Genomic DNA, 15,824 nt, shown 5'->3' on the forward strand with positions numbered 1-15,824 from the left:
TGATATTGTCCTGCCTGGTAATATTATTGCGGCCTGGTTTACTTCCGGCCGGAGCCTCTCAGAACATAACTCTTTTGACTGCCGTTTTTCGACACGTGTTCTTTATTTACCGTATTTACTCGCATATAAACCACTTTTGTTGGACAAAAAAATGATGACTGAATCAAGGGTACGGCTTGAATACGCATAAAAACACGACATGCACGAAACTGCAAGTTCACGACGCCATGACTCGATGACGTCACGACAAAATGGCACCGTGACGTCATGATGCAAGACAATGCGGCAGATACGGTCATTTATTTCAAAATTAATAAACTATCTTGCATAAAAGGTGAAAAAACTCACGTTCCCGTCACTGCTCGCTCGGGGCACGGCCTTCTTACCGTAGTTAAACGTACTCTGACTGGCCAGACCCGAGTACAAGTATTTGTGACTGCTATTGCTCATTCGGGGCGCTGCCATCTTACCATAGTTAAACGTACTCTGACTGGCCAGACGTGACTACCCTTCATTGTGTCTGCTATTGCTCGCTCAGGGCGCTGCCATCTTACCATAGTTAAACGTACTCTGACTGGCCAGACGCGACTACCCTTCATTGAGTCTGCTATTGCTCGCTCAGGGCGCTGCCATCTTACCGTAGTTAAACATGCTCTGACTGTAGCATTTACCATGTCAGGACATCACAATAGTTAAGGCTGATCGAAGGTCTTGCGGTCGATCGTTAAAATATAAACCTTGATACCTGCGTAATGTGTATGCTATTATTGTACACAGAGACTTGGTGCACACTATGTATACCGCTATGGGCATATTTCCCGGTTGTGCCTATTCTCACTGCACTTTTTTAATTTGTCTATGGCAGACAACACCCCCCCTTTCGGAACACAGAAAAATGATTGTACATTTGTGATTATGAAATAAAACAAAATTCCGCTTTGATTTTATATCTTGTTCGAAAGAGACAACTATTGCAGTAATGTCAACCATTAAAAAAAAATCTAGCTATTCCGACATTAGAAGCAATTTAGCCGCCACAACATCTTAAACTTCTGGTAATAAAATTGTAATTCATGTCATTAAAAAGCATTGGGCTCTCATCAACATAGACTTATTTCTTTTTAAAATTGAATAATGTGGTATTTTGCATTTACAAAGACAGGCATAGAGGCTTATGATATTGACCCTGATAATATACTTTTGATTACTTACAGTATCTCAGGAATACCATGTGTGATGATTTTTCTTAAGATTTTCCCTTCAAAGTGACACATTTGTACTCCCTATTAAAACCATAAATATGGAGGTGAAAATTGTGAATCAGAGGGCAGCAAATTGTAAAATTCAACAATTTTAAGGACATTTTAAGGGTGCGGCTTATATGTGAGTAAATACAGTAACATTATTGGAGTGAATAAGCGGGCCCTGTGATTCATCTAAAAACAGAAGAGAAGAAAGTAGTGTGTGGTTGGCCGATATTGCAAGGCAATACGACTGGTCATAACCCACTTGCGAGCATCGCTACACTATTGAAGCAGAAGGAATCATTAAAAGCGACTACTCCTTGGCATGACCTTTCTGTACTAAATGGCAAGATCAAGAGACGTTTATTCCTTTGTATTTAGTGTTTATTTGAATTCATCATTTGAAGTTTTTTTAGATGTGTTTATGTACGTGTTTGTGTGGTAACGGTAGCTTCTTCCTTACTGTACTGTACTACTGCACAAATAGAACAAGTTTTTGCATGCTTCTTATTCATTTTATTACAATACAGTAATACTTTGACATACGAGTGCCCCGACATATGAGCAATTTGAGATACGAGTAAAATTTTGAGCAAACATTTACCTTGAGTTACGAGACAAATTTTGATATACGAGCATACAGGCGACGGGGGAGGCTGCCTATGAGAACATCTCGTCGCAACTCCCTCGTGTTAATGTCTACGAGCACTGGGCGGAGTGTTGCATTTTTTCTTTTTTTTTCCCCGTTAGTCAGTGCAGAATGGTGAACGCGTGGCGGAGCTTGCTCGCCAATACGAGAGGAGTATACTACTTCCCGTTGGCAAGTGGTCGTTCGTTATCCTATTGTGAGGATGTTTGTCTGCATAATTTTCGGAATATTTTGAAAGGAAGACAAAAGCAAACAACCCTTGACAGGTTCATTTTAAAAACTGCAGCTGAAAGGGTGGAGGCGGGACAAATAGAGCAAACCCGGGAGAAGAAAGGTATACAATTTTAAAACAAATTTAGAAGTAAGTTTAGTGTAAGGTTAGATGTAATTTATTTTTGTGTCTCATCTCATCTTCTTCCGCTTATCTGAACACCTCCCGAAAGAAGCGTCCAGGGGGCATCCTGATCAGATGCCCGAGCCAACTCATCTGGCTCCTCTCGATCCGGAGGAGCAGCGGATCTACTCTGAGCCTTTCTCGGATGACCAAGCTTCTCACCTTATCTCTAAGGGAAAGTCCGTACATCCTGCGGAGGAAACTCATTTCAGCCGCTTGTATCCGGGATCTTTCTTTCGTTCACGACCCACAGCTCGTGACCATAGAATCGGGTGGGAATGTAGATCAACGGGTAAATAGAGACCCTAAGAGATATTTCTTACAAAATTGGTATACACTTTAAAAAATTTAAAGAGTTTAAGGTCATGTAAAATACAATACCGTATTTTCACGACTATAAGGCGCACATAAAAGTAAAATTTTCTCCAAAATAGACAGGGCGTCTTATAATGCAGAGCGCCCTGTGTGAGCGCCGAGCGAGCTCCGAGCTCCGGAGCCTGACTGAGCACTACCTGCCGAGACGCTTCTTATATAGAGAGAAGGCGGACATTGGTGGAGAAAGGCTTGGGAGGGGGTGTGTGGGAGAGGACGCTAAAGCCACACCCCTACAAGGTTCCTCTATATACTAGTGAGGGCATGCATGTGCTCAATTGCAAAACGAAGAATGAATAATTCTACAAAGAGGCACGCTTACGAAGCACAGTTCAAGCTTCAAACCATCGATTATGCAGTGGAGCATGGGAACAGAGCAGCGGCGAGGGAATTCAACATAAACAAATCTATGGTTCGCAAATGGAGAAAGCAGGAGAAGGAGCTTCGCCAAGTCAATAAGAGGACGCTGAGTTTCCGTGGGAACAAGGCAAGGTGGCCCGGCTTGGAAGATCAACTGGAGCGGTGGATTCTTGGTCTAAGATCAGCTGGGAGAAACGTCTCCACAGTCACCATTTAACTGAGGGCAAAAGCGCTCGTGGAAGAATTGAAAATTGAACATTTCCAAGGAGGACCGCCGTGGTGCTTTCGTTTTATGAAACGACACCATCTGGCGATTAGAGTGAGGACAACCGTGGCTCAGCAACTTCCGGCGGATCACATTGACAAGCTAGCCGTTTTCCGCACCTACTGCACCAACAGCATTGCCGACAAACTTATACAGCCAAACCACATAACGAACATGGACGAGGTACCGCTGACTTTCGACATCCCGATGAACCACACTGTCGAGAAGAAGGGGACCAGCACGGTGGCGATACGAACAACGGGGCACGAGAAGTCGGCTTTTACTGTCGTTCTCGCTTGTCATGCTAATGGGCAGAAGCTACCACCAATGGTGATTTTTAAGCGAAAGACGCTGCCGAAAGAAAAGTTTCCAGCCGGCGTCATCGTGAAGGCGAATCTAAAGGGCTGGATGGACGAGGAGAAAATGAGAGAATGGCTACGTGAGGTGTATGTCAAGCGACCGGATGGATTTTTTCACGGCTCGCCGTCACTTTTGATTTGCGACTCCATGCGTGCTCATCTCACTTCAATGGTGAAAAACCAAGTCATGAAAATGAACAAGGAGCTTGCCGTCATTCCTGGAGGCTTGACCAAAGAACTACAACCGCTGGACATCGGCATCAACCGGGCTTTCAAAGCAAAGTTACGAGCGGCGTGGGAGCAGTGGATGATCGCTGGCAAAACAGCTTCACGAAAAGTGGCAGGCAGCGCCGGGCTTCTTACGCTACGATTTGCGAATGGATTGTGGCCGCCTGGGCGAACGTGTTGAACGTGTGTGCAACATTTTGCCAAAGCCGGCATCATTTCTAAGGAGCCACATGGAAATTACGGTGACTCTGAGAACGAAGAGAGGGGACCCGGCTTTTTGGAAGACTCGTTTCGGCAATTGTTTAATTCGGACACAGAAAATGAGGACTTTGATGGATTTGTCGGTGATGATGACGTGAGTAAGTTGTAAAATGTCTAAATAAAGTACAAACGAACTCAGTTTTGCTTCCGTTGCCTTTTTAAAAACGTGTTTTTAGCGTGTGGGTGTAGCGTGCAAGAACTATATATCCCAGCAGTCACTGCGCACCGCAACCCGGAAATAGGCTGCTTCCGGTAGCCAGCGCTATTGCGTTTCGATATTCATCCATATATAATATATATGCGTGTAAAAAAACGGTGCATCCTTTGTGTGTTTAAAATACAGAAATAGCACTCGTTACTGACACTGCGGCTAAAAATACGATGCGCCATATAGTCGGGAAAATACGGTACTTCTATTTACAAAAACCTAAGTTAAGAAACTACTTCTGGAATAAGTTATTTATTAAGTAGATGTATCACTGTATTTCATATCAAATTATTATAAATCGTACTAACATCTTTTACGGACTACAAGTCTTAATAGCTGGAGTCTATTTACATAGAGTCAAGTTTTTGGTCAATAATTTCCACACGACCTTTTGTTTACTAATTGTCTGACCGAATATCTTGACATTTGTTTCGACAACATGTATCTGATTGTCCCTTAACTCCCAATGTGTTTTCTTGCAGCTTATATCTGAGAAAAGGCAGAGGAGAAACAAGGATCTGTAAAATTTATGACTCACCTTGCCTGCCGGAGGCGGAAGCCATGTTCGCCATTAATGCTGATGGAGTGGGAGATGCTAAAGACTGAGAATGCTGTGCAGCAGGCTGTATCCAATTTTCTAACAATCCTCATCATAAAATCTGAAAAAACGTCTGTAATTTGGACAGCACCATTAAGATGAAAAAATAAAAATGTTAAATAAAAGCTGTTAAGGACAGACTGAGTGAAAAATTCCAGCTTTAAATGTTGTTGGAAATTAGGATCTCTAGATGTCCATAGGACATTTTACCTTCTTGGGGCCCAGTGGCGCGAGTTGTTAGCGTGTCGGCCTCTCAGCTCTGGGGTCCTGGGTTCAAATCCAGGTCCGTCCATCTGTGTGGAGTTTGCATGTTCTCCCCTGCGTGGGTTTCCTCCGAGCACTCCGGTTACCACCCACATACCAAAATTGATTGGACACTCTAAATTGCCCCAACGTATTGGTGTGAGTGTGCTTGATTGTGCCCTGCAATTGGCTGGCCACTGATTCAGGGTGTCCCCCGCCTCTGCCCCGGAGTCAGCTGGGATAGGCTCCCGCGACCCTACTGAGGATAAAGTGGTACAGAAAATGAGTTGAGGTTGTTCAATTAGTCCCCGTGATATAAAGTCTCATGAAATTTAAAAACAAAAGACCTCACACACGTTGCAATTTGTTCCTATATTCGATTCCAGAGATTGAAAAGCACTATATACCGGATCGTCGCTGATTTACCCTTGCCCTGACAAGTGTAAGTTCAGTTTCAGTACGTATTAGTGCTATCTTTCAACCATGCATCGATGGATATACTACAAAGTTGTGGCCTTATAAGTGCATTTCCATGTGGTGTGCACTGATGAGAATTGTTGGTTCCGCCTTCATGACCATTTCGAGAGAGCATCGTTCGGTTTTTGTGTACTTTCAGTTCCCTTTAACCTCATCTTTGTTAGTCAAATCAGCTTGCTTTTTGTACGTTTTATGGCTGAATTCACATTTTAAGAATGCATTATACGTATTTGTGCTGTGAAAAAGCTAATTATGTGTCATCCCGACCATTTCATGATACCGTAGGTTGCATGTCATTATTTGTAAACTGTATGAGGCCTTCTCCCATTTACGTGCTCATTTTAGTTATGCTTTTGGCACTTGTTTCGTTAATTTGGTTAGAATGAATATACTAATTGTACCCCTACTTTAGAAATTAATTCATTTGAGAAGTCATTTTGTTACTTGAATTTTTCATCAGTGACACTTTAAGTTCCCCAATACTACTTCTGAAACTCTTTAAATTTATTAAAGTACAGTCGTACCTCTACTTACAAAATGAATTGGTTCCAAGACTTTTTTGTAACTTGAAAATTTCATAAGTAGAGCTGTACTTTATATGTAAATTCTCTAATTCGTTCCACGGTCCTCACACAACTACCAACTAAACCCTTTATACACTGGGGCAAATAAGTATTTAGTCAACCACCAATTGTGGTACATACAGCACTGAGCCACCTGGAACACCATGGGAACTACGTGAGGATGCTCTTCATTGACTATAGCTCAGCCTTCAACACCATAAAACCGGACATTCTGACTGACAAACTCTCCCACCTTGGACTATCCTCTTCAATCTGCTGCTGGATAAAGAACTTCTTGACCAACCAACCACAGACTGTTAGACTTGGTCCCCACCTCTCTTCCTCCATTACACTGAGCACTGGCTCCCCTCAAGGCTGTGTACTGAGTCCTCTTCTGTACTCTCTGTACACATCCGACTGTACACCCACCTACCAGTCTAACGCCATCATCAAATTCGCTGACGATACCACTGTGGTCGGACTCATCTCAGGAGGGGATGAGTCGGCCTACAGAGATGAGGTCAACAAATTGTCTTCGTGGTGCTCGGTGAACAATCTCACACTGAACACCACGAAAACTAAAGAAATAATCCTGGACTTTCCCAAACACGGCACAGATCTGGCCCCACTCCTCATAAATGGAGTATGTGTAGACAGGGTCCAGTCCTTTAAATTCCTGGGGGTCCACGTCACGGATAAGCTCTCATGGTCTACAAACATCACAGCAGTGGTGAAGAAGGCTCAGAAACGACTCCATTTCCTCAGGGTACTTAGGAAGAACAACTTGGGCACCAAGCTTCTGATAACCTTCTATAGAACCACTGTAGAGAGCATCCTGGCGTACTGCATCACAGTGTGGTACGCTGGAAGCACGGCGGCTGACAAAAAGGCCATGCAGAAAGTGATTAACACTGCCCAGAGGATTGTCGGCTGCTCTCTGCCCTCACTAGAAGACATTGCCAGCCCTCTCTACTTCAGCAGAGCCAGGAACATCATAGGGGACCCTTACCACCCTGGTCACAATCTGTTCCAGCTGCTGCCCTCTGGCAGACGCTATAGGTCCCACAAAGCACGGACAAATAGGCTTAGGGACAGTTTTTTCCCCACATCCATCAGAACTCTAAATTTGCGATAACATAACACACATTCCCTTTTGCGGTAATATCAAAAGATGTTTGGGTGGTGATCTGCCTCCTACTGGCTGACTGAAGGTAAGTGAAAGACAGTGAGAGGAAAGCGACCTGTATCCATAACAGAAGAATGCCAAATTACAAGATTCCGTAACTATCACTTATTTAGGTCTTTTGCCGAGTAAACGCAGCTTATGGAGAAGCACCACCAATTTCGTCACACGCAGTTTCTGGGTGTGATGACAAGTAGGCTTTTTTGTTGTTGATAATGACGACAGGGCCTATGTCCTATTATTATTATTATTGTGCAAGTTATCCTATTTGAAAAGATTAGAGAAGCCTGTAATTGTCAACATGGGTAAACCTAAACCATAAGAGACAGAATGTGGAAAAAAAACCCTGAAAATAACATTGTTTGATTTTTAAAGAATTTATTTGCAAATCATGGTGGAAAATAAGTCAATACCAAAAGTTCATCTCTATACTTTATGTACCCTTTGTTGGCAATAACGGAGGCCAAACGTTTTCTGTAATTCTACACAAGCTTTTCACACATTGTTGCTGGTATTTCGGGCCATTTCTCCATGCAGATCTCTTCTAGAGCAGTGATTTTTGGAGCTCTCGTTTGGGCAACACGGACTTTCAACTCCCTCCACAGATTTTCTATGAGTTTGAGATCTGGAGACTGGCTAGGCCACTCCAGGACCTTGAAATGCTTCTTACGAAGCCACTCCTTTGTTGCCCTGGCTGTGTTTTGGATCATTTTCATGCTGAAAGACCCAGCCACGTCTCATCTTCAATGTCCTTGCTGATGGAAGGAGATTTTCACTCAAAATCTCTTGATACATGGCCCCATTCATTCTTTCCTTTACACAGATCAGTCGTCCTGGTCCCTTGGCAGAAAAACAGCCCCAAAGCATGATGTTTCCACCCCCATGCTTCACAGTGGTTATGGTGTTCTTTGGATGCAATTCAGTATTCTTTCTCCTCCAAACACAAGAACCTCTGTTTCTACCAAAAAAGTTCTATTTTGGTTTCATTTGACCATAACAGTCTCCCAGTCATCTTCTGGATCATCCAAATGCTCTCTAGCGAACCGCAGACGGGCCTGGATATGTGTACTGGCTTCAGCAGGGGGACACGTCTGGCAGTGAAAGATTTGAGTCCCTGGCGGCGCATTGTGTTACTGATTGTAGCCTTTGTTACTGTGGTCCCAGATCTCTGTAGGTCATTCAATAGGTCCCCCCATGTGGTTCTGGGATTTTTGCTCACCGTTCTTGTTATCATTTTGACGCCACAGGGTGAGATCTTGCATGGAGCCCCAGATCGAGGGAGATTATCAGTGGTCTTGTATGTCTTCCATTTTCTAGTAATTGCTCCCACAGTTGATTTCTTTACACCAAGCGTTTTACATATTGCAGATTCAGTCTTCCCAGCCTGGTGCAAGTGTAAAATTTTGTCTCTGGTGTCCTTCGACAGCTCTTTAGTCTTGGCCATAGTGGAGTTTGGAGTGTGAGAGACTGAGGTTGTGGACAGGTGTTTTATACTGAGTATCATATTAACTTATGATATTGATCCTAATAATATGCTTTTGATTCATACAGTATCTCAGAAATACCACATGTGATGATTTTTCTCAAGATTTCCCCTTCAAAGTAACTGTTAGGGTTAATAGTCTTACATTATTATATATTTGCTTGCAATGAAGAACGCTTTGCTTCACTTAGAATGTTAGGGTTATTAGTCTTACATTATTACATATTTGCTTGCAATGAACGCTTTGCTTTAACTTAGCTTATTAACATTAGAAAAGTATTATAGTACATCTGCTTGCAACCATGTAAATGCTTTGCTCCTTAGTTAGACCAAACAACAGGAAGGTCGAATCCTCTTGGACAGCTGGAATGTGAAGATCCTTCGGCACTACATGACCTTCATTTGTTTTCAGAGCTAAACCTTCTATTGTAACTAGGGTCCTTGACTATTGACGTCTCACTCCTATTTTCCCACCGCTCCCTTGAGAGCTGAGACGTCCATTGTAACTGGGGTCCTTGAAGCTAATAAACAGGGAAAAGTTGTGTGTAATGCCAGAATGAACCTGGACGGTCGGTTCGATTCTCTCTTGCAAGAATTTCACAGATGATTGTACTGTCTCTTTTATTTGTGCGTGCATTTGGTAATGCCAATTGGTGAACCTATCATATTGGTCCTATGAGCCTGGGAATCAATATACCGAAGGAATCCGGGCGCTTGGTCAACATCTGGGAAAGACCGTGGCCACGGCATCTAAAACCCTTTTGCGAGCTGGAATTTCAGCTGAGCGCCTGGGTTCACGACGGTTGAAGACCCATCCTACTAAAAGAGACATCTGAAGACATTTCTGGTGAGCCACATGAATGTTTGCATTTGTTGACGGTTTCCGAATGCGGGGAAAGGGCATTCATGTGAAGGTCCATTTTGAGAAGTGGACTCATCTCTTGGGGACGGCGACGGTAAAACCCTGTGAATACTAGTCCCTAAAAGGTGAAGAGACAGAGCATGAGTCTATAAAACTTAGGGCCTCGGTTTCCTGTACCTGGGCCGGTAGGTACTTAAACTCCGAAAGTATACCGGGAGAGTATACTTGTGTGTAGCAATAACCTAAGGAAAACAAATGAAGGTGGAAAAAAAGAAAAAAATACTACCTAATTGCACTCCAACTAACTTCGAGATGGGGAGCTTGAATAACAAGGCAGCTAGTGAAGACAATCCAAAACAGCGTCTGCCGTGTAAAGATTGGAAATTTGTTGAAAATCAGAACGCTTCAAGGGTTAAACACCTAAACTTAGGGATAGACAAATATGGGTTTGCTGGCCAGCTTAATATACATGAAATAGTAGACCTGCAGGATAAAATACGCACTAGGCGTAGGGGTAATCTTTATAAAATGGAGAAGGATGGATATGATGATACCAATTATTGGTTCTTGATGGCAAAAAATGTTGCGATGGAAATGTTAAGATTGTTTTTTGATGGCAAAATAAGGTGCGATGGAAATGCAAAGAAAGTTGAGCTGAGTGGGAATGAGCATTTTGATAAGAACGAGACGGCTGGAAAAGCAGAACATGCTATTTTGTTCCACAGAAATGAGGCTGATGAGATGGTCCGTTGTGTAAAAAAAAAGAATAGTGGAGCCTCCTCGACTGAAGGAGAATTTTTTTACCAAGATAGGTGGCGTAGGAATGTTACCCAAGAGAATGGGAGAAAAGAAATGAGGAAGTTCGACAGAAATCAAGTTTACAATAATAAGGCCTGCTGGATTTGTGGAAAAATTGAGCATATATCGCGTGATTGCCCGGATAACAGGGCCTCTAAAAACGAGGCCCAATCTGCATGAGTAGCCGGCATGCCTGCTCAAAATGTATTAAACGAAGACTTGACATATGAAGAAGTTTAGCTAAATTTTGCGGAAATACTGGCATTTGGATTGGATAACTATTCATCCCGTATTCGGGAAATTTCGTTGTCACAGTGGCAAGAAGGTGAGGATGCAGAAGTAGGAAAGGCATTTTAGACATAAATAGGTATAAGTAAGTTAATAAAGAAATAAATACATGAACAAATATATAAATAAATAAGTGTGCTGCTGAAATATATATATATATATATATATATATACATACATATACACATGTGTACATACATACACATACATATATATAAGCATATATACATAGATGTACATGCATGCATACGGTAGGTCTTAACACTGAGCCATTTGTTTTGTTAAAGAGCCTGACAGCTGATGGGAGGAAGGATCTGTGGAAGCGCTCCTTCCTGCAATGAGGGTGCAGCAGTCTATTGCTGAAAGAGCTTCGGAGGGACTCCGCGGACTCATGCAGGGGGTGGGAGGTGCTGCCCATGATGGACATCATCCTGGTCAGCATTCTCCGCTCTCCCACTTCCTCCAGACAGTCCAAAGGACAGCCCAGAACAGCTGGCCCTCCTGACGAGCTTATTCAGCCTGTTCCTGTCCCTCTCCGTGCTCCCGCAGCCCCAACAGACCACTGCATAAAACACTGTAGATGCCACCACAGTGTCGTAAAAAGTCCTCCGCAGTGTCCTGCACACTCCAAAGGACCGTAGACTCCTCAGTAGGTAGAGGCGGCTCTGGCTCCTTTTATACAGGACATGATATGATTAAACCTGAGATCACATTGTTCGTGAATGGGATATGATTAATTTTTTGTGTGATACTGGAGCTTGTAAAACTGCAATTAAAATGGATATTCCAGGTGCTAGGTATACAAAACGGAGGGTCTATGTGACAACGGCAGGTGGTCAGGATACCACCGTTTCAGAAACGGTTCCGGTTTGGATAAGAGATCCGAATGGAGAGACATGTAAAGTGTCTGTGTTAGTAGTACCTGAATATCCTGTCAATTTACTGGGATGAGATTGCCTATTGCAGCTTTGATCCCATCCGCTAGCGGGAATATGGTGGTTAAAAGATGAAAAGAGATTCAAAACAGCCAATGAAATGTTTTGCAGGGTTGCCAACCTGCGTTCTTTTATTATGCTCGAGAATTCCCAAATAATGCGCCGACTGCGGTGGGAAGAGCCCTGTTAGCTGCGGCTGCTGATTTGATTGAGACGTGGGACAGTATTGAAAACATGAACTTCCTCCATGTGAAAATGTGGTGCAAAATGACTGGGGAGGGGGGGCGAGTTACCTGAGAGGTTGGAACCCCTTTTTCTTGAATGGTCAACTCCACACATTGTATTATACAAGGCATACGATCAGAGGAGGGAAGTGCTACGTGACTTTGTACATGCGGCCAGCGGGGCGACCGATTGGACGGCGTTAGAAACAGAGCTTGATTATATGCAGTCATTCCCAAACCGCACACGCTACTAAAGTTTTTTGGGGATCCCTTCCGTGAAGACATTGCATCAATTGGCCCTTGGGGTTGCTGAAGCAAACTTGTGTGTGCAAAAATTGTTTTTGCTATGGGATAAAGTTGTGCTTGCAGCATATTTTGAGATTATGGAGTCTCGGCAAAAAATTGTGATATGGTTGGATACCGGATGAGGAATTAATTTATCTTATTATGGACTAATGGTAGTCTTCTCTAAAATGCAATATTCACAGCTAAAAAGCGACATTTCAAACATGATGCCTCGCTGGGGAGGCATTTGTAAACAGAGGAAAACAAGGAATTTGTGACAGAAGATGTGTGTGAGAGGAGAAATCCTGCTTTTGCAGCGAGTCTAAAGCTCAGTTAGCGGCTAAGAGCGTGCTTCCGTTAAACATTTCAGAATAAGAGCAAAAATTGACAATATTATGACATATTGGTGACAATTTGTGGGTCCTTTATTAAACACTGAAATTTGTCATTAGGAAATGCCTAGTAGAAGGTTATTTTCTCTAATTTACTTATTGTAGGTTTTAATTGTGGTAAGTGAGCTACAGAAAATGGCTCTTATCTTAAGTAAACATCGTCTCATTGGTGGGGTGAGACGAGGCGGTTGCAGTAGGTACTTAGCTAGTGATTTTAGCTATTCCTGGGGTGGGTTAGCAATATGGGGGGATTTGCGAATTAGATCTTAAGTATTAAGAATTATTTGGTTATTAATGATATCAAACATGAAAATAACAATGCAGAAATTGCATTCATCCAAATACAGTCATACCTCGTCATACTACCGCTCGTCATACAATATTCTCGTCTTACGACGGAAATTTCAATCGAATAATTCGCCCGAGATACGATCAAAATTTCGTGATGCGACCAAGCCAGGTGGCCATGGCACTGTCTTTTTTGCATCTCTTTCATGTATAACAATATCTACGAGCACCGAACGAATCATCCCAGACGAGATGCGACCAGGAAAGGCACAACGCGCATGCGCGGGAAAAAAGAGGGCTTTCTGGGTAATTGGATTGGATTGGATAACTTTATTCATCCCGTATTTGGGAAATTTCGTTGTCACAGTAGCAAGAGGGTGAGGATGCAGGAATAGGAAAGGCATTTTAGACATAAATAGATAGGTAAAAAGTAGGTCAAGAAATAAATACATGAATAAATATATAAATAAATAAGTGTGTTGCTTAGCACATATATACATACATGCACATAAATGTACATGCATGCATACGGTAGGTCTTAACACTCAGCCATTTTTTTGTTAAAGAGCCTGACAGCTGATGGGAGGAAGGATCTGCGGAAGCGCTCCTTCCTGCAATGAGGGTGCCGCAGTCTATTGCTAAAAGAGCTTCGGAGGGACTCCACAGACTCATGCAGGGGGTGGGAGGTGCTGTCCATGATGGACATCATCCTGGTCAGCATCCTCCGCTCTCCCACTTCCTCCACAGAGTCCAAAGGACAGCCCAGAACAGAGCTGGCCCTCCTGAACAGCTTATTCAGCCTGTTCCTGTCCCTCTCCGTGCTCCCGCATCCTCAACAGAGCACTGCATAAAACACTGTAGATGCCACCACAGTGTCGTAGAAAGTCCTCAGCGGTGTCCTGCACACTCCAAATGACCGTAGACTCCTCAATAGGTAGAGGCGGCTCTGGCCCCTTTGGTACAGGGCATCTATGTTTGTGGACCAATCTAGTTTGTTGTTGAGGTGAACACCCAGGTACTTAAAATTCTCCACGATTTCAATGTGCTACCCCACGGTTCCAGGTGGCGTGGTTAAACACACTTTTATAACCCGAGGCAAATATCATTATCAATATATTACAGCCATGACACGGATTGAAGGTGATGTCATAGATTGAAACATTATTTGATTACTTTCAAGATTATTTCACAGAAGGTTTGCTTGCATTTCATGCACAAACTGTTTTTTTCTCTTGTAGCTTCACATTCAGCTCGTTTATGTGTGTCAGGTTGTCCACAGTAAAAGTTAAATGTTCACAAATGTGTCAGTGTTCTCAAATAGCTCCCACACACATTTACATACTTTTACTAGGCTAGTGCGCCATCTATCGAGTAAATGAGGGCATTGGATTGGATTGGATAACTTTAATCATCCCGTATTCGGGAAATTTCATTGTGACAGTAGCAGAGGGTGATTAGACAGAAGAACAAAGCAAAAGCACAAAGTACAAAGCAAATCAAAGTAAATGGGATCATTAAGAATCACCAAATCAGATCATTAAGACAGAAAAGCAGCAAAAACACAAAACGAGCAAGAGTGGACGGAGCTACCGCCGCCGGCTGCCACTTGAACGGCGCCATCTTGGTTGCGGTAGCTAAAACGGATACAGACTCCAAAAGACGTTGTAAAGTTGGACAAAAACTGGATATACACAGGAAGTCTTCCACAAGATGGGGAACTTCTGCAGACTGTGACCGAGGTAGAGAATATGGAGAGTCACTCTTTCAAGCTTATCCGCACAGTTCCTCAGTAGTCTGGAGCTGAAGACAACAGCAGCAGAGCAGGACTCAGCTCTTCCATCTTATCCCATGATGGAATGGTTGGTCAGAAGCGTTGCTTCTTCTCCCGGCACTTTTGTCCGGCTCCGAATTTCCAGCGGGATTGAGGTGTTGCTCCTTCTGCTGCGTATTGTAACAGCTAGTCCCATGTGTGTGACAGCGTAGGCATGGCTGATGGTTCCAAAAAGAAGTGGCAGAAAGAAGCCAGGCTAACAGAACAAAGAAAGTTGTAAAAACATTAAAGTATAAAGTACAAAGTAAACGTGGCCGGATGATTCGCCTAAAGACGTTTCGCCGACGGACGTTTGACAGACGGACAGGTCGCCGAATGGACGTTCCACAGAACGGTCAATCGGCCGAACGGCTGTTCGGCCGAACGGAGCTTCGGCCGAGCGGAGGTTTCGCCGTCGCGCTCGCCCCGCCCCCGGATCGTGTGTGTACAAGTTTTGCAAACTTGGCCCGCGGGCCATATACGGCCCGTTAGGATTTTTAATCCGGCCCGCCGAGTAGGTAAATCATATCCTTACGGTCATCGGAGGGGTTTCTCCCCGGGAACAGTGCTTCGTGGGCGGATTTTAATCACACATGCTGAGTTTCATTATCGAGCTCCATATATTTCCCGAGTTTGAGCACTTTAAAAATCGGCGGGGGTTCCCCCCGAGCCTAATCCGACAATAGTGCGCCGTGAGCGGACTGGGTTGGACGACGCCCCGCTGAATTTCTGCAGCTCCAGAAATTTTTCAAATTTGAGCCCCACACACATTGGAGGGGTTTTTCACCGAGCACAGTGCTCTGTGGGCGGACAGGGGTGACCCATGCCCCGCTGGAATCCTGAGCACCACATACATACATATATATATATACACATTGGATTGGATAACTTTATTCATCCCGTATTCGGGAAATTTCGTTGTTCCAGTGGCAAGAGGGTGAGGATGCAGGAATAGGAAAGGCATTTTAGACATAAATAGATAGGTAATAAGTAGGTCAAGAAATAAATACATGAATAAATATATAATTAAATAAGCGTGTTGCTTAGCACATATA

At 43.4% G+C, this 15,824-nt stretch overlaps 1 protein-coding gene across 3 annotated transcripts in view; it reads left to right on the forward strand.

Annotated features, from left to right (window-relative positions):
- Positions 1-12,098, forward strand: part of rad51 (RAD51 recombinase) — a 109,301-nt gene extending 97,203 nt beyond the window's left edge. The window contains exons 10-11 of one of the 3 annotated variants that reach the window (XM_077586614.1): positions 4,823-4,965; positions 9,228-12,098. In XM_077586614.1, the coding sequence (XP_077442740.1) occupies positions 4,823-4,946 (124 nt within the window). In that variant the 3' untranslated portion in view covers positions 4,947-4,965; positions 9,228-12,098. Of the gene's footprint in view, positions 1-4,822; positions 5,079-5,567; positions 6,325-9,227 lie in introns of those variants that run through there. The other 2 variants (XM_077586613.1, XM_077586612.1) reach the window with 2 other exon arrangements.
- Positions 12,099-15,824: the final 3,726 nt, after the last annotated feature.

This window comes from Stigmatopora argus, chromosome 19 (genome assembly GCF_051989625.1).
Source record: "Stigmatopora argus isolate UIUO_Sarg chromosome 19, RoL_Sarg_1.0, whole genome shotgun sequence".
Taxonomy (NCBI): Eukaryota; Metazoa; Chordata; class Actinopteri; order Syngnathiformes; family Syngnathidae; genus Stigmatopora; species Stigmatopora argus.